Here is an 18,967-nt window from a genome sequence, read left to right on the forward strand (position 1 = left end):
ATTATTGGATTTTTGGATTAGAATATTTTGCTTTCTAAAACACATTTCATTTAGGACGGAGCTTTTGTTGGATAACATCTGTGTTTGGCTCTAACACACTGTGAATAATGGGGCCACAACTTATTGTTATCTTTAGTTTCAGGCCTTGAAAATAAAACAATTTATGCAAGATCATATGATTTACTGGCTTTTAATCATGAGCTGATGTCATTTAATGTTGTACTACTTAAAGGCAATGTTACACCTTTGAACCGAATTCTTTTTATTGTTCATTTGGTTCCTAAATGTAAAATTAAGCAACTTTCTAAATAGTCTTCATTAAAAAGGTCCTACCACTTGGCTGCTGTAGAGTCTGTGTAACTCCTGTAGACAGCTGGTCTCCTGCAAATTCTAACTCAAATCCGCACTCCACCGCTCTGCCTCCTCTTTTCTTTTTTTAGTGTTAGCGATAGCCGCATGGGGGGGGGGGGGAGGGGGGGTGTTGGTACATAGCAGGTCCGAGTATAGAGAAAGCATCTTTATAGTGAGGAGAACACATAGGCTATCTTCACTATGATACTAGCAGCTTGTGTGATCTTGTCTGTACAACCCTCCGCTGCTATCTCTCTAACACTGAGAGAAGGGAAGGGGAAGAGAAGTTGAATCAGCCACCAGGAGCAGTGCACTGACGGATTGGAGTTAGAATTTGCAGGAGACCAACTGTCTACAGGGGTTAAGCAAAGTCTACAGCAGCCAAATGGTTGGAAATTGTAATGAAGACTATTTAGAAAGTTGCTTAATTTTGCATTGTGGAAGAAAACAAACGATAGAAAAAATTTCAGTTCAATTAGGTGTACATAGCCTTTAAAAGGAACCGGTTAGTAGGTTTAAAGCCACTAAACCACCAGTATGCCGTCATGAAGCAGGAGTTTAGCGTTCTAGACTAGCCTACCTCAAAAAAGGACATTTAGGGATTGGTTGGTAAAGTAAATTACAACTTACCGGAAGAAGTCCAGCAGCATCAGGTGCATGCACATATGAAGCCGAGGACACTACACCCCACTTTACTGTGAATGCGCAGTGAACGGTCCTCTGCTTCATATGTGCATGATGTCGCTCCCGAGCTCCTTTCGGTAAGTTGTAATTTACTTTACTAACTATTCCCTAAACGTCTGTTAATGAGGTAGGCAGGTATTGAACACTAGACCCCGGCCTTATATCGGTACGCTGGTGGTTTAGTGGCTCCAAACCTACTACAAATTTCTACCACAAACCTGCTGCGTGTGAAGATTCCCTAGTGTAGCACTGCAGCAAAGCAAGGAACGTGTGATCGGAGATCAGGAATCACATATCTGTATATACTGCACATGACGGAATGAACACTTAAAAAAACAAATAAACTATAAATTATAATATCTATATCTTCTTACCTGCTGATGTGTGCAGTCGGTAGTTCTCCATCATGACCTCCTCGTATAGATCCTTGTGTCCCTCTAGATACTCCCACTCCTCCATGGAGAAATAGACAGTGACATCCTGACACCTTATAGGAACCTGACACACACAATGATACAGTCATAACCCAGACACCTCCAGTGCGGTTACTGTAGAATTTCCCAGTATTCCCACCTCTCCAGTCAGCAGCTCAGTCATCTTGTAGATCAGTTCTAAGATCTTCCTCTTATTGTTCTTCTCATGTATCCGGGAGTGAGGGGGGGGCTCTGTGATGGGGCCCTGACTACTGCTCCATCCTCCTGACTCATGGATGATGGGAGTCGTACAGTCACCAGATGTCTTCTTCACTATTGTGTACTCCTGTGTATGGAGAGAAAAACTTCGAGAACTGAACACCGTATTCTCCCCTCAGTAGAAAGAGGGAGATTGTGACCCCGCTGTCTAGAGCTCTAGTGACCCCACATCTGTAATACTGGAGACCTCACCTACAATGAGACATTGAGAAAATAGAACGAGGACAAAACGAAAAAGGAATTAATATTTTGGGGGACTAGATGGACCATGTGCTCTCCTCCTGCCGACATCTTCTATGTTTCTATATAGAGGTCATCCTGATCCTCCTGGTTCCTGGTCATTCTCATTGCTCTACAACATTACTATTGCTGCATTGGTGACATGACACATAACTGAACATATTGGTGGCTGATCTTCAGCTTTTCTGCTGTTGGCTTCTTGACGTCGCTTGGAAGGTCTGGACGCTGTTATACAGGACACTGGAGTCTTCCTATCACTTTCTATTATGTATTGTCCCTTCCCTATGTGTGACTTGTTCTATAATGTAGAAAAGTTTACCTCTCCGCTCAACAGGTAGATGATCTCCAAGGTGAAGTCTAATATTCTTCTGCTCATCTCATTCCTGTCCTTGTCCATCCTTGGTGGGTCATTCAGGAGAAGGAACGTTGTGGAGGAGAAGATGAGAAAACTGGAGGAACTGGAGGATCTAGTACTGCAGACGTCTTTATGAAGAAAGGAGAAGATGGAAATCATACAGGGGACAACATCATGTGTGACATACAGAACCTCACTTATTGATCATTGAGAGAAACATCTTCTCAGAGCCGTCACCCCATGGAATAAAGGGGTATTCCCAACACGGACAACTCTCCCCAGGATATGCCAGAAATGTCTGATAGATGCGGCTCCACCTCTGGGTGGCCTTGTTAGGCAGTTTCCGTAACTCTTATAGAAGTGAATGGAGAGAGACAATCTGCTCAGGTCCTCCTGCTATGTAATTTGCTGCCAACAGATCAGACTGGTGTTCAATGTGACAGATGCCCTTTATGAATTAATACACCCCTGATAAAAGTTTTTACAGATATTAGAAGTTACCTCAGAGATCCTGAATCTTCAGAGACATCTAAAAATCTTATTACAATATTAAGCTATTCTTGTAGATTGTTTTACTGGATAGTAATTGTACTTCACTGTACCCTGTGACTAGCACTTTGTTCACATCTGCAAGACAGACACCAACAACGATTCATGTATGGTCTGAACGGAAGGTCCCGGCCGCCCAGAGCGTATGCACGGAAGGTCCCGGCCGCCCAGAGCGTATGCACGGAAGGTCCCGGCCGCCCAGAGCGTATGCACGGAAGGTCCCGGCCGCCCAGAGCGTATGCACGGAAGGTCCCGGCCGCCCAGAGCGTATGCACGGAAGGTCCCGGCCGCCCAGAGCGTATGCACGGAAGGTCCCGGCCGCCCAGAGCGTATGCACGGAAGGTCCCGTCCACCCAGTGCGTATGCACGGAAGGTCCCGTCCACCCAGTGCGTATGCACGGAAGGTCCCGTCCACCCAGTGCGTATGCACGGAAGGTCCCGTCCACCCAGTGCGTATGCACGGAAGGTCCCGTCCACCCAGTGCGTATGCACGGAAGGTCCCGTCCACCCAGTGCGTATGCACGGAAGGTCCCGTCCACCCAGTGCGTATGCACGGAAGGTCCCGTCCACCCAGTGCGTATGCACGGAAGGTCCCGTCCACCCAGTGTGCATGTATGGAAGGTTCTGGCAGTCCAGTGTGCATGTATGGAAGGTCCTGGCAGTAAAGTGTGAAGAAGTAGCATGTATTGTGCTGTGTGCAGGATCTCTGCATTATCTTATCACTCAGCAGTCACAACTTACACACAGACTTCTGTAAAGTGTGACCTGTCCTCCGCCTTCAACATTACGCTGTGCTCCTCCTTCTAAACCTGTCCACCACCTTCGACACAGTCGACCGCACCCTCTTGATACAAATGCTCTAGTCCCTTGACATCACAGACTTGGCCCTCTCCTGGATCTCCTCATACCTTATCAACCAAACATTTAGTATTTCCCACTCACACACCACCTCCTCCTCCTCGTCCCACCCTCTGTTAGTGTCCCTCAATGGTTGGAGTGTCCTGGGACCCTTACACTTCTCCATCTAAACCTTTAGTCTAATTGACCTCTCTGGTCTCGATGTTACCTTCCTGCTATCTAGAGTGTCTAACAGCTATCTCCTCCTTCACCTTCCGCCAGAGGCGTAGTTAGGAATTTAGCACAGAGGGGGGGGGGGGGGAAACATATCTCAGTCGGCCCCAATCCAGTGGGTCCCCCCTAAAGCATGTTTAAAACTGAAGAGGCGCATTCTAATTATATACCAGCCATCATCCCTGTATATAACCCCCATCAGCTCTTTATATAACCCCATCATCCCTGAATATGCCAGCCATCATCCCTGTATATACCAGCCTGGCTAGTTTATACAACTTATTACTCTCACCCACAAAGCTCTCCACAGTGCTGCACCTCCTTACATCTCCTCCCTCATCTCTGTCTACCACCCTACTCGGGCTCTACGTTCTGCCAACGACCTTAGATTAAAATCCTCCATAATCCGAACCTCCCACTACCGTCTCCAGGATTTCTCTCGTGCTGCACCCGTCCTCTGGAATATGCTACCCCAGACAATCAGATTAATTCCCAATATCCACAGTTTTAAACGTGCCCTGAAAACACATCTATTTAGACAGGCCTATAACATTCCCTAATCTGACTCCTTTCCATGGCCCTCCATTTAGATTAGTCATCAGAATAAGATTCCCTCACACTCCTTCTCTTCATGTCCGTCATACACGGATACTGGCTGGTGACCGGCTCATGCAGCTTTATGTTACCACCGCATGTGTATAAAAATGGCCGGACCATTGTACAGAACAAACACTATTACACTTTGTGTCTCCCTTATGTCCTCATAGATTGTAAGCTCTTGCGAGCAGGGTCCTCACTCCCCAGGTTTGAATTGTAAATGAACTTTGTCACTATGTAATGTCTGATATTGTTTGTTTCATGTTCCCTCTAAATTGTAAAGTGCTGCGTAATATGTTGGCGCTATATAAATAAAGATTATTATTATTATTATTATACAGGTAAAATGGGGGTTATAAACAGGGATATTGGATGGTATATACAGGGATGATGGGGGTTATATAAGGGGATGGTGGCTGGTATACACAGGGATGATGGCGGTTAATGCAGCAATGATGGCTGGACTACCCATCATCCCGGTGTATAACAACCATCATCCCTGCGTATAACAACCATCATCCCTGCGTATAACAACCATCATCCCTGCGTATAACAACTATCATCCCTGCGTATAACCACCATCATCCCTGCGTATAACCACCATCATCCCTGCGTATAACCACCATCATCCCTGCGTATAACCACCATCATCCCTGCGTATAACCACCATCATCCCTGCGTATCACAACCATCATCCCTGCGTATCACAACCATCATCCCTGCGTATCACAACCATCATCCCTGCGTATCACAACCATAATCCCTAAATAGAACAACCATCTTTCCTGTATATAAAATGCTAAGGATATGCTGGGAGTTGCTGTTTCACAAAAAAAAAAATCATACCACTTTTCGCTGCAGATCATACAGTGACAACAGTACTGATTAGAGGGAGAATAAACATTTACATTAAGGGACTCACCGGTGACGTCTTTTCAGATTCTAGTTGTTCTTTTTCTCTTTTCTTCTCCATCCGGTGCAGACCTCTACGATGACTCCTCCTGGCCACAGCCTATTTCTGTAGTTTGCCGCTCAGATGTCCTCAGAGTCGCACTTTCTGCACCTACAAACGAAGATAAAATGGTCTTGGTGCCACACACTACGACCCTAAATATAATAGTGCCATACACTGTGTCCCTGATTATAATAGCACCATACACTGTCCCGGATTATAATAGCACCATACACTGTGTCCCACATACACAGTGCTCCCTGTAGATTGTGCCCCCAATAGATCTTCCTGTAGATAGTACCCACATATAGCCCCCCTGTAGATAGTGCCCCACATACAGACCCCATGTAGATAGTGCCCCACATATAGCACCCCCTGTAGATAGCGTCCCACATATAGCTCCCCCCGTAGATAATGCCCGTAGACCTTGATCCCATCCCTATGCCGTCCTGTGTCAATGCAGGCTTGCTCTCTTCTGAGCAGGTCTGCTGTGGCTGAACGACGCTTGCGCCGTTGAAGGGCGCCGATTGGCAGGTCAGAATGACTTGCCCTGACAATCCGCGCCTTTCAACAACAGAAGAACTAGCTTCGTTGAAAGGCGTTGATTGGCAGGGCAATTCATTCTGCCCTGCTAATCAGCGTCATTGTTAGGCGCTGAATGGTCGGGCCGGCGATTCTGCGGTTATGCATGTAATTGTATCTGCGTCCTATAGGCTCAGGTACAATTAGTGCAGGAGGGGGTGGCGGCGGCTGGTTGCATCTTTACCCCATCTCACTCAACCCCCTTACCAAAACTATTAATCACAGTTAATGGCTCCACACTTTTCCCAGTCTCACAGGTCCGCTGAACTGTGGGATAATCCTTAAATTGAAATGGCACAGCCAAGCGCTTACCACTTCTTGCTGCCTCCACCTCAAAAACACTCTCAAATTCAGTCTTTCCTTACGCTCGGACAAAAATGCTAGTATATATGCCCTCATCTACCGTCTCGACTAGGCCACCATCATTCATTTTCCTCTTTTTCTTGTACATGATTGTCTTGTAAATTTATATGTACTCTCTGCCTAATATGTACATTGTTTCTGCGTTCATTTGCAGAGTTTGACAAAGGCCGGATTGTGGCCGAAACCTTACTTTTTTTCTCCAAATCTTGCCTTATTCAAATAAATCACCTTTTGCATATTTAATCTAAAGGAGTGCTTGTATTTACCCTTCATACATCTGTGCCTTAATCTCCCAATACCTCCAACAAAATATCCGGTCCACAACTTGTCCCCATCTATACATCTCTGCCCTAATCTCCCGATACCTAAACACGTAATCTCCAGTCCCCTCCATACATCTCTGACCTAATCTCCTGATACCTAAACACGTAATCTACAGTCCCATCCATACATCTCTGAACTTATCTCCCACAATATATCCGGTTCAGAAACTGTCCCCTCCATACACCTGTGCCCTAACATCCCGATACTTACCCACACGTTATCCCCACTCCACTACCTGTCCCCTCCATACATCTCTGCCCTAATCTCCTGAAACCTCCCCACACTTAATCTCCGGTACTCACAAGAACGTTCTCTGCTCTCCTTTTATCTGTTCCTCACATCATCGCTTAAAAGATTTCTCCCGTGCATCCCCCATACTCTGGACCTCTTTAACCCAACACATCAGATCTCTTCCTCCATCCAAACCTTCACTAGTAACCTGAACACCCCCTCCTCAGAAAAGCTTACACCCTGCAATAACCCGGGTGCCACTACTCCACCGGATGACCAGCTTCTACCCTCACCCACTGTTCCCTTCTCTTGTAGAGTGCAGTCTATGCGGGCAGAGTCCTTCTCCTCTTGTAGCAGGGTCCCTCTTTCTCTTGTAGAGTGCAGTCTACGCGGGCAGGGTCTCGCTCCTTCTGGACCTGTCATTCATTAAAGGGGTTTTGCAGCTTCTGACAACCTATCCGGTGGATAGGTGATCAGTTATCAGTACATGATCTGCGGTGGTCCGACACCCGGGCCCCGCACAGATCAGCTGGTCCGGTTCCTCCGTGCATCGGACGTATAAGCCGGAAGCAGTTAGCTCCGGTCACGGAATAGCGGCCGAGCTGCAGTACTATATTCAAGTGAATGGGAGCAGACCTGCAGTTCTGCAGCACGGCTGCTATGCTATGTACGGAGCCAACTGCTTCCAGGCTTCGTCCATAGCATTAATTGCCACAACATCCAATGCCCTCAGGCCACCGGGGCGGCTTATCGGTGCGGGGTCCGGGTGTCGGACCCGCACCGATGACATACGGATGACCTATCCGGTGAATAGGTCATCAGCTGTCAGAAGTTGGACAACCCTTTTAATGTTTATTGTCTCTTGTTATGTACTTAAACAGGCTCTGTCACCAGATTTTGCAACCCCTATCTGCTATTGCAGCAGATCGGCACTGCAATGTAGATTACAGTAACGGTTTTATTTAAAAAAAAAACAAGCATTTTTGGCCAAGTTATGACCATTTTCGTATTTATGCAAATGAGGCTTGCAAAAGTACAACTGGGCGTGTTGAAAAGTAAAAGTCCAAGTGGGCGTGTATTATGTGCGTACATCGGGGCGTGTTTACTACTTTTACTAGCTGGGCGTTGTGTATAGAAGTGTCATCCACTTCTCTTCAGAACGCCCAGCTTCTGGCAGTGCAGACACAGCCGTGTTCTCGAGAGATCACGCTGTGTCGTCACTCACAGGTCCTGCATCATGTCAGACGAGCGAGGACACATCGACACCAGAGGCTACAGATGATTCTGCAGCAGCATCGGCGTTTGCAGGTAAGTCGATGTAGCTACTTACCTACAAATGCTGATGCTGCTGCAGAATCAACTGTAGCCTCCGGTGCCGACACGATGCAGGACCTGTGAGTGACGTCACAGTGCTGCACTGCCAGAAGCTGGGCGTTGTGAAGAGAAGTGGATGATACTTCTCATCAGAACGCCCAGCTAGTAAAAGAAGTAAAAACGCCCCGATGTACGCACATAATACACGCCCAGTTGGACTTTTACTTTTCAACACGCCCAGTTGTACTTTTGCAAGCCTCATTTGCATAAATACGAAAATGGTCATAACTTGGCCAAAAATGCTTGTTTTTTAAAAATAAAAACGTTACTGTAATCTACATTGCAGCGCCGATCTGCTGCAATAGCAGATAGGGGCTGCAAAATCTGGTGACAGAGCCTCTTTAACCCCTTGAACACGCAGCAAATATTCACTTTTCCTCCCTCCTTCCAAAAGCCATAACTTATTTATATTTCCGGTGACATAGCCGTATGAGAACACGTCTTGTGTGGGACGTGATGTCATTTTTAAAGGGGTTTTCCACGATCGGAGAACAGATGACGACCGGATAGGTCATCAGTATATGATTGTGGCGGTCCGACACCCGAACCCCACACCGATCAGCTGCTCCGGCTGCCGGATATTTTGAACCAGAAGTAAATGGCTCCGACCACTGAATAGCGGCCGTTCTGTAGAACTGCAGCTCTGCTCCTATTCACTTTAACACTGCAGCACGGCCGCTATTCCGTGACGGGAGCATCTGCTTTCAGGATGGACATCTGGTGCCCGGAGGCAGCCGGAGCAGCTGATCGGTGCGGAGTCCGGGTGTCGGACCCCCACAGATCATATAATGATGAACTCTCCGGTGGAGGTCATCAATTTTCCGATCATGGAAAACCCCTTTACTGTCCCCTATAATGTACTGGGAAAGAGAAAAACAATCGTGGGGTGGAATAGGGGAAAAAGCAGTGAATCCTATTGTTTTTTGGGTTTAGTTTTTGGGGCGTTCACCATGCGGTAAAAATTACTTGTTACCTTTATTCTCCGGGTCAATACGATTACGGCAACACCAAAATTTATATATTTGTGTCGCCGTATTGTGAGACAGAACGTTTTACATTTCCGGTGATTGCGCGGTGTGAGGGGTTTATATTTCCGGTGATTGCGCGGTGTGAGGGGTTTATATTTCCGGTGATTGCGCGGTGTGAGGGGTTTTATATTTCCAGTGATTGCGCGGTGTGAGGGGTTTTATATTTCCGGTGATTGCGCGGTGTGAGGGGTTTTATATTTCCGGTGATTGCGCAGTGTGAGGGGTTTATATTTCCGGTGATTTCGCGGTGTGAGGTGTTTTATATTTCCGGTGATTGCGCGGTGTGAGGGGTTTATATTTCCGGTGATTGCGCGGTGTGGGGGGGGGTTTATATTTCCGGTGATTGCGCGGTGTGAGGGGTTTTATATTTCCGGTGATTGCGCGGTGTGAGGGGTTTTATATTTCCGGTGATTCCGCGGTGTGAGGGGTTTATATTTCCGGTGATAGCGCGGTGTGAGGGGTTTATATTTCCGGTGATTGCGCGGTGTAAGGAGTTTTATATTCCCGGTGATTGCGCGGTGTGAGGGGTTTTATATTTCCGGTGATTGCGCGGTGTGAGGGGTTTATATTTCCGGTGATAGCGCGGTGTGAGGGGTTTATATTTCCGGTGATTGTGCGGTGTGAGGGGTTTTATATTTCCGGTGATTGCGCGGTGTGAGGGGGTTATATTTCCAGTGATTGCGCGGTGTGAAGGGTTTATATTTCAGGTGATTGCGCGGTGTGAGGGGGTTTATATTTCCGGTGATTGCGCGGTGTGAGGGGTTTTATATTTCCGGTGATTGCGCGGTGTGAGGGGTTTTATATTTCCCGTGATTGCGCGGTGTGGGGGGTTTTATATTTCCGGTGATTGCGCGGTGTGAGGGGTTTATATTTCCGGTGATTGCGCGGTGTGGGGGGGGTTTATATTTCCGGGGATTGCGCGGTGTGAGAGGTTTATATTTCCGGTGATTGCGCGGTGTGGGGGGGGGGTTTTGTATTTCCGGTGATTGCGCGGTGCGAGGGGTTTTATATTTCCGGTGATTGCGCGGTGTGGGGGGTTTATATTTCCGGTGATTGCGCGGTGTGAGGGGTTTATATTTCCGGTGATTGCGCGGTGTGGGGGGTTTATATTTCCGGTGATTGCGCGGTGTGAGGGGTGTTATATTTCCGGTGATTGCGCGGTGTGAGGGGTGTTATATTTCCGGTGATTGCGCGGTGTGAGGGGTTTATATTTCCGGTGATTGCGCGGTGTGAGGGGTTTTATATTTCCGGTGATTGCGCGGTGTGAGGGGTTTTATATTTCTGGTGATTGCGCGGTGTGAGGGGTTTATATTTCCGGTGATTGCGCGGTGTGAGGGGTTTATATTTCCGGTGATTGCGCGGTGTGAGGGGTTTTATATTTCCGGTGATTGCGCGGTGTGAGGGGTTTTATATTTCCGGTGATTGCGCGGTGTGGGGGGGGTTTTATATTTCCGGTGATTGCACGGTGTGAGGGGTTTATATTTCCGGTGATTGCACGGTGTGAGGGGTTTATATTTCCGGTGATTGCGCGGTGTGAGGGGTTTATATTTCCGGTGATTGCGCGGTGTGAGGGGTGTTATATTTCCGGTGATTGCGCGGTGTGAGGGGTTTATATTTCCGGTGATTGCGCGGTGTGAGGGGTTTATATTTCCGGTGATTGCGCGGTGTGAGGGGTTTATATTTCCGGTGATTGTGCGGTGTGAGGGGTTTATATTTCCGGTGATTGCTGAGTGTGAGGGGGTTTATATCTCCGGTTATTGCGCGGTGTGAGGGGTTTTATATTTCCAGTGATTGCGCGGTGTGAGGGGTTTTATATTTCCAGTGATTGCGCGGTGTGAGGGGTTTTATATTTCCGGTGATTGCGCGGTGTGGGGAGGTTTATATTTCCGGTGATTGCGCGGTGTGGGGGGTTTATATTTCCGGTGATTGCGCGGTGTGAGGGGTTTATATTTCCGGTGATTGCGCGGTGTGGGGGGTTTATATTTCCGGTGATTGCGCGGTGTGAGTGGTTTATATTTCCGGTGATTGCGCGGTGTGAGGGGTTTATATTTCCGGTGATTGCGCGGTGTGAGGGGTTTATATTTCCGGTGATTGCGCGGTGTGAGGGGTTTTATATTTCCGGTGATTGCGAGGTGTGAGGGGTTTATATTTCCGGTGATTGCGCGGTGTGAGGGATTTATATTTCCGGTGATTGCGCGGTGTGAGGGGGTTTATATTTCCGGTGATTGCGCGGTGTGAGGGGTTTATATTTCCGGTGATTGCGGGGTGTGAGGGGTTTATATTTCCGGTGATTGCGCGGTGTGAGGGGTTTTATATTTCCGGTGATTGCGCGGTGTGAGGGGTTTTATATTTCCGGTGATTGCGCGGTGTGAGGGGTTTATATCTCCGGTGATTGCGCGGTGTGGGGGGTTTATATTTCCGGTGATTGCGCGGTGTGAGGGGTTTATATCTCCAGTGATTGCGCGGTGTGAGGGGTTTTATATTTCCGGTGATTGCGCGGTGTGAGGGGTTTTATATTTCCGGTGATTGTGCGGTGTGAGGGGTTTATATTTCCTGTGATTGCGCGGTGTGAGGGGTTTTATATTTCCTGTGATTGCGCGGTGTGAGGGGTTTTATATTTCCAGTGATTGCGCGGTGTGGGGGGTTTTATATTTCCGGTGATTGCGTGGTGTGAGGGGGTTTATATTTCCGGTGATTGCGCGGTGTGAGGGGTTTTATATTTCCGGTGATTGCGCGGTGTGAGGGGTTTTATATTTCCGGTGATTGCGCGGTGTGGGGGGTTTTATATCTCCGGTGATTGCGCGGTGTGAGGGGTTTTATATTTCCGGTGATTGCGCGGTGTGGGGGGGTTTATATTTCCGGTGATTGCGCGGTGTGGGGGGTTTTATATTTCCAGTGATTGCGCGGTGTGAGGGGTTTATATTTCCGGTGATTGCGCGGTGTGAGGGGTTTTATATTTCCGGTGATTGCGCGGTGTGAGGGGTTTTATATTTCCGGTGATTGCACGGTGTGGGGGGGTTTTATATTTCCGGTGATTGCGCGGTGTGGGGGGTTTTATATTTCCGGTGATTGCGCGGTGTGAGGGGTTTATATTTCCGGTGATTGCGCGGTGTGAGGGGTTTTATATTTCCGGTGATTGCGCGGTGTGAGGGGTTTTATATTTCCGGTGATTGCGCGGTGTGGGGGGGTTTATATTTCCGGTGATTGCGCGGTGTGAGGGGTTTATATTTCCGGTGATTGCGCGGTGTGAGGGGTTTTATATTTCCGGTGATTGCGCGGTGTGAGGGGATTTATATTTCCGGTGATTGCGCGGTGTGAGGGGATTTATATTTCCGGTGATTGCGCGGTGTGAGGGGGTTTGTCGGGTGAGATGTAGATTTTGTGGGTGACATTTTGGGATCTTTTTATTCCATATGTTGGAGAATCGCGGCGATCAAAAACAGCGACGTTCACATGTGAATTATTTCTGCCGGTTATAACTTGATATTTTAATAATTTAGACATAACGGATGCGGCGATTACGTTACTTATTCTTAACGTTTACATCATTTTTTTGCAAAAAAACAAAAAATGTATTACAATATATTACACTGGTAACCGGTCAACATCGCGCAGTTTCTTCGGAGGACAGAGGAAGCCGCGATCTCTAACTGATCAGATGCCGCGGTCGCTATTAATCACAGCATCTGAGGGGTTAAGCGGCCGGGATTGCGCTGTCTCTGATCTTGGCGGTTGCCGGCGGCTGTGAGAAGCCGTGTACGGTGCAGGCTCCGCTCCTTCTAGTGTGACGGCGCACGTACAACATAATACTATAGATCTGATGTCACCAAGGGGTTAAACCCTCCTGTATTTCATATTTACAGCACTAATAATAATAATCACCAACACTGTGCCAGACAAAAACGCACCAAAACCGGACAGAAATGACCTCATGTAACCTTACCTTACTACTGCATCATGGGAAATCTCCTGACTGGTAACAGAGAGACCACTAAACAACAGCGGTGACCCGAAGTCATGTACACCCGCCCAGCGCTGCTCTCTACCTCATACACGGAAAGGACCTGTGATGACGTCACCGCCCGCAGAGCACGGAACTCCACCCCTCATGTCTCGTGATCATCATCACTTTACACATCATAACGTTCCGCCCCCTCATGGCACGTGATAAACGTCACAGGTCCTTCATCCACCATCTTTCTCCACAGATAAGCTCCACCCCTCCCGCCCCAGTCACGTGGTAGTGACGTCATCACAGGTCCTTTAGCTATTTCCGTGTAAGAGGTGGAGAGCAGCGCTGGTCGGGTGTTCTCTCTGTTATCAGTCACCCCTGTATGAGTGTTTATACAGAGAGCTGTCAATCATTGAGTGACCCCGCCCACTGGACTCCTACCGGGATTTAACCCCTCCAGTGCCGGCCTCTTTGGGGTAAGTTGTTATTTCTGGTCTTTGTAGTGGTCGGATGGTTTGTGGGACGAGTCGTGTTTTGTAATGACATAATATTCGGGACATACAACTTATTCACTGACTTTTATACATTTCTTGTTAATGTCGTTCACCGTGCGGTTTAAGGGAATGTTCACACGCAGCGAATACGACCCACAACACGCAAGGAAATCCCCCCGAATATTCACCCCAAATGGTGGACGTATAATCCTCCCGAATATCTACTACAGAAATACAACAAGGCCGATCCCCACCTCTCCGAGCGTTACCATAGCAACACGTCCCTGCTCTTCCGGCTGTGTCCAGGTGACCCCTATAATGACATGTGACCTCTCCGGCCTGTGATTGGCTGCAGGGGGTCACATGACGCCTTCTGTTTTATATATGTGTAACCTGCAGCGTTGCTGTGAACACGCGGCGGAGCCGCAGAGGATTCTGGGAACAATGCGATATCCTGCGTGTCTATAATCCGCACCGCAGGTTAACCCCTTCACCACCAGGCCAGTTTAGTTTCCCTCCGTCTTCTCAGATCTATAACGTTCTGGTTTCTCTGTCAGTCTCGCGGTGCGAGGATTAGATTCTGCGGGACGAGTTGTAGATTTTCAGGGCGTCATATAAAGTATCACATAATCTCACTGCAACTGCAAAACCTCTATGTGGGGGAATGGGATTCCTCCAATGTATTTTCGGTTTAGTTGGATCATCACGAAGACGACGATGACAAATTTCTCTGGTTTTTCATGATGTGCGACATTTACAAAGAAAAACGAATTGTTAAAAAACCGTCTTTTGTGAGGTCGTTCTCAGAGGCAGAAGTTTTTCTTTTTCCGTGGATGGGGCGGAGTGAGGGATTGTTGGGTTTTGTGGGGCGAGCTGTGGATTTTCATCACTTTATAAATATATATATAGCGAGGGTGACCAGAAAACGGCGATTTATAGTTCTGTACGACGCTAGGAGTCCCTGCCTCTCCGTGGAACTACTGAAAACCTGATTACAGTACGGGACAGTTGTCCCACAGCGAGGCAGGGACTCCTAGCGTCGTACATAACTATGATTCTAGGAGTCCGGCTCCCTGCACTGTGTTCAGTCCGGGACTTGCGTCCGAAATACGTTCCGTCCATTACGGACCGCACATGCTGGTGTGAATCCAGCCTTAGGTGACACGAGATCACACTGCATGTTCCCTTTATATATAATGTCACCTCAGCTGCTGCAGAACCTCACAGTTCATATCAAACACTGACTGCATAGTGTGCACCATGTCTTGTGAGATGTCAGCAATGTCTCCCCAGTATCCGCCATGTGTCAGGTTGTCAGGAGTCAGGTCTTCATTGTCTGGGGGGGGGAAATGTCTTCATTTTACTCTTCTCACCTGAGAGATATGCCATAAATGTCTGATATATGGGGGTCCCACCTCTATGTGGAGAGCGGGGGTCCCCCGACCTGCCTGGTGAGGTGATGACTACATCCAGGTGGAGAATGAATGGAGAGGTGACCACACATGTGCACGACTCTCTCCATTCACTTGTATAGGAGGTCCAGAAACAGCCGAGCACGGCCAGAGGTGGAGCCGCATCTATCAGACATTTCTGGCATATCCTGGGGAGAAATGTCCGTGTTGGGAATACCCCTTTATTCCATGGGGTGACGGCTCTGAGAAGAGGTTTCTCTCAATGATCAATAAGTGAGGTTCTGTATGTCACACATGATGTTGTCCCCTGTATGATTTCCATATTCTCCTTTCTTCATAAAGACGTCTGCAGTACTAGATCCTCCAGCTTCTCCAGTTTTCTCATCTTCTCCTCCACAACGTTCCTTCTCCTGAATGACCCACCAAGGATGGACAAGGACAGGAATGAGATGAGCAGAAGAATATTAGACTTCACCTTGGAGATCATCTACCTGTTGAGCGGAGAGGTAAACTTTTCTACATTATAGAACAAGTCCCACATAGGGAAGGGACAATACATAATAGGAAGAATCCGGTGTCCTGTATAACAGCGTCCAGACCTTCCAAGTGACGTCAAGAAGCTGAAGATCAGCCACCAATATGTTCAGTTATGTGTCATGTCACCAATGCAGCAATAGTAATGTTGTAGAGCAATGAGAATGACCAGGAACCAGGAGGATCAGGATGACCTCTATATAGAAACATAGAAGATGACGGCAGGAGGAGAGCACATGGTCCATCTAGTCCCCCCAATATTATTTCCTTTTTAGTTTTGGCCTCGTTCTATTTTCTCAATGTCTTTTTGTAGGTGAGGTCTCCAGTATTACAGATGTGGGGTCACTAGAGCTCTATACAGCGGGGTCACAATCTCCCTCTTTCTACTGAGGGGGGAATACTGTGTTCCGTTCTCTAAGTGTCTCTCTCCATACACAGGAGTACACAATAGTGAAGAAGACATCGGGTGACTGTACGACTCCCATCATCCATGAGTCAGGAGGATGGAGCAGTAGTCAGAGCCCCATCACAGAGCCTCCCCCTCACTCCCGGATACATGAGAAGAAGATCTTAGAACTGATCTACAAGATGACTGAGCTGCTGACTGGAGAGGTGACACTGCTGGGAATGCTGGGAAATTCTACAGTAACAGCACTGGAGGTGTCTGGGTAATGACTGTATCATTGTGTGTGTCAGGTTCCTATAAGGTGTCAGGATGTCACTGTCTATCTCTCCATGGAGGAGTGTGAGTATCTAGAAGGACACAAGGATCGGTACGAGGAGGTCATGATGGAGGACTACCGGCCGCGCACATCACAAGGTGAGAAGAGACAGATATATATTGGCATTACTGTGGGCACAGGCTGGACTGGCACTATGTTGAAGTCTTAATACCGTCATGTGCAGTACATATACGTGTGTACAGTGACATGTAATATAGGAGCTCCACAATTTTGGCTCTTTTCACGTTCGATCCCTACGTTTCCTGTATATGTCCAATAAATCCAGAGCGCTCCATTCACCAGACAGATTATGTCTTTTGGTACAAATGAAGCCAAGAGCAGTACACTGTACGAGCGCAGTAAAGCGTGGTGTACGGTCCTCTCCATGTGTGTAATGCGCATGCGCTCCTCCCCGCTGGACTCCTCCCCGCTGGACTCCTCTCAGTAACTTGTAAGTTCTTTTGCTGAAACGGAGGGTTTTCACGTGGGCAGGTTTGGAACACTAAACTCCATCTATATAACGACATGCTCGGGGTTCAGTGGCTCCAAATCTACTGACAGGTTCCATACTGCCAGGACTTCTAGAGAAAGCCTGTGAGTCCTGCTTGCCCCGCCCACACAGAATGATTGACAGCTTTTCCTTTGTAATCCTGCTCATGAACTCTGAGAGTGACAGGCGTTCCTGATGGGGCCGATGCCTGAGCTCCAAACACACGTTCCTTACTTTACCTCCTGTCCATGCAGAACATGTAGGGAGCAATGCTGGAAGGGGTTAATATCAGTCCCACACAGACATTCAGATCATCTGCTGTAAATCTGTGACGTGGGGCCATTACTTTACACATTTGTGGGGAGGGAAAATCATATTCTGTGACATGCCGCTCATTTGTTGGGTGGGGGATGGGCAGTCGTACCAGGTGTATGTTCCTGCCAGTCATCAATCTCCGCCAGTGTGCTAAGCTGGTCATACACATTAGATGTATGTCGGCCGGACCTGCTGATTTTCTAATGTATTTGGCGACTTCTCAACTCTCCGATGGTGTCAGATGTCCGGAGAGAGAAGGATCGGGCTGGGGAATTTCAAAATGCCGGATCCTTTTCTTAGTAGATAAGTCGCTATCAGAAGAGTCTGGCAGCGACTTTCCCTCTATTGAAAACACATACACACCCGACCGAGCGTACATGTATAAGGAGGAAGGGAGGAACGATGGTTCACATGACATCTTGAGTGTATGGCCGGCTTTAGACTAGTAGTTCACAAAACTAAGAACCTCTGCAGGTCTCAAATAATGACTGCAAATCACTTTAGCAGGGGTGTAACTAGGAAACACTAGGCCCCATAGCAAACTTTTGACTGGGCCCCCTCCCCTGGGTGCCACACACAGCCCGCCCTTGAAGATATTGCCCCCATGTAAAGGGTGCTATACAGCCTCTCCACACAGCGGAAAATGCATTTTTATTTTTAGCCACGCCCATTTCCCGCCCATACGCACCGGGTTCAGCCCACATAGTATCGTGCTCCCATAGTGCCCCCCACACAGTATAATGCCCCCATAGCTGCCACCATACAGTATACTGACCCACAGATGCCCCCATACAGTATAATGCCCACACAGATGCAACCATGCAGTACAATGCCCAAACAAATTCCCCCATACAGCATAATGCCCCATAGCTGCCCAGTGCAGCATAATACCACCATAGCTGCCCCATACAGTATAATGCCCCTCATAGCTGCCCTCACAAGGTACAATGCCCCCATAGCTGCCCTCACAAGGTATAGTGCCCCCATAGCTGCCCTCACAAGGTACAATGCCCCCATAGCTGCCCTCACAAGGTACAATGCCCCCATAGCTGCCCTCACAAGGTACAATGCCCCCATATCTGCCCTCACAAGGTATAATGCCCCCATATCTACCCTCACAAGGTATAATGCCCCCATAGCTGCGCTCACAAGGTATAATGCCCCCATAGCAGCCCCACACAGTTTAATGCTCCCCATAGCTGCCTTATACAGTATAATGCCCCCCATAACTGTCCCCACAGTACAATGCCACCCATAGCTGCCTCCACCGTATAATTCCCCACACAGTATAATGCCCCCTCATAGCTGCCCCACACAGTATAATGCCCCCAATGTATAGTGCCCCCCCATAGCTGCCCCCACAGTATAGTGCCCCCCATAGCTGCCCCCACAGTATAATGCCCCCATAGCTGCCCCCACAGTATAATGCCCCCATAGCTGCCCCCATAGCTGCCCCCACAGTATAATGCCCCCATAGCTGCCCCCACAGTATAATGCCCCCATAGCTGCCCCCACAGTATAATGCCCCCATAGCTGTCCCCACAGTATAATGCCCCCATAGCTGTCCCCACAGTATAATGCCCCCCATAGCTGCCCCCACAGTATAATGCCCCCCATAACTACCCACCCACAGTATAAACCCCTCATTGCTGCCC

The 18,967-nt window shown here is 48.2% G+C and overlaps 2 protein-coding genes across 2 annotated transcripts in view; one reads left to right on the forward strand and one right to left on the reverse strand.

Annotated features, from left to right (window-relative positions):
- LOC142659810 (uncharacterized) overlaps window positions 1-13,464 on the reverse strand; it is a 43,879-nt gene extending 30,415 nt beyond the window's left edge. Inside the window, exons 1-4 of the mRNA XM_075836330.1 lie at window positions 13,337-13,464; window positions 2,287-2,450; window positions 1,609-1,794; window positions 1,410-1,533 (exon numbers count right to left, since the gene is read on the reverse strand). Coding sequence (XP_075692445.1) covers window positions 1,410-1,533; window positions 1,609-1,794; window positions 2,287-2,364 — 388 coding nt within the window. The 5' untranslated portion in view covers window positions 2,365-2,450; window positions 13,337-13,464. The remainder of the gene's footprint in view (window positions 1-1,409; window positions 1,534-1,608; window positions 1,795-2,286; window positions 2,451-13,336) is intronic.
- A 2,132-nt stretch (window positions 13,465-15,596) lies between these two features.
- Window positions 15,597-18,967, forward strand: part of LOC142663137 (uncharacterized) — a 34,759-nt gene continuing 31,388 nt past the window's right edge. The window contains exons 1-3 of the mRNA XM_075841511.1: window positions 15,597-15,757; window positions 16,224-16,397; window positions 16,482-16,605. Coding sequence (XP_075697626.1) covers window positions 15,680-15,757; window positions 16,224-16,397; window positions 16,482-16,605 — 376 coding nt within the window. The 5' untranslated portion in view covers window positions 15,597-15,679. The remainder of the gene's footprint in view (window positions 15,758-16,223; window positions 16,398-16,481; window positions 16,606-18,967) is intronic.

The sequence above is a fragment of the Rhinoderma darwinii genome, chromosome 1 (genome assembly GCF_050947455.1).
Source record: "Rhinoderma darwinii isolate aRhiDar2 chromosome 1, aRhiDar2.hap1, whole genome shotgun sequence".
Taxonomy (NCBI): Eukaryota; Metazoa; Chordata; class Amphibia; order Anura; family Rhinodermatidae; genus Rhinoderma; species Rhinoderma darwinii.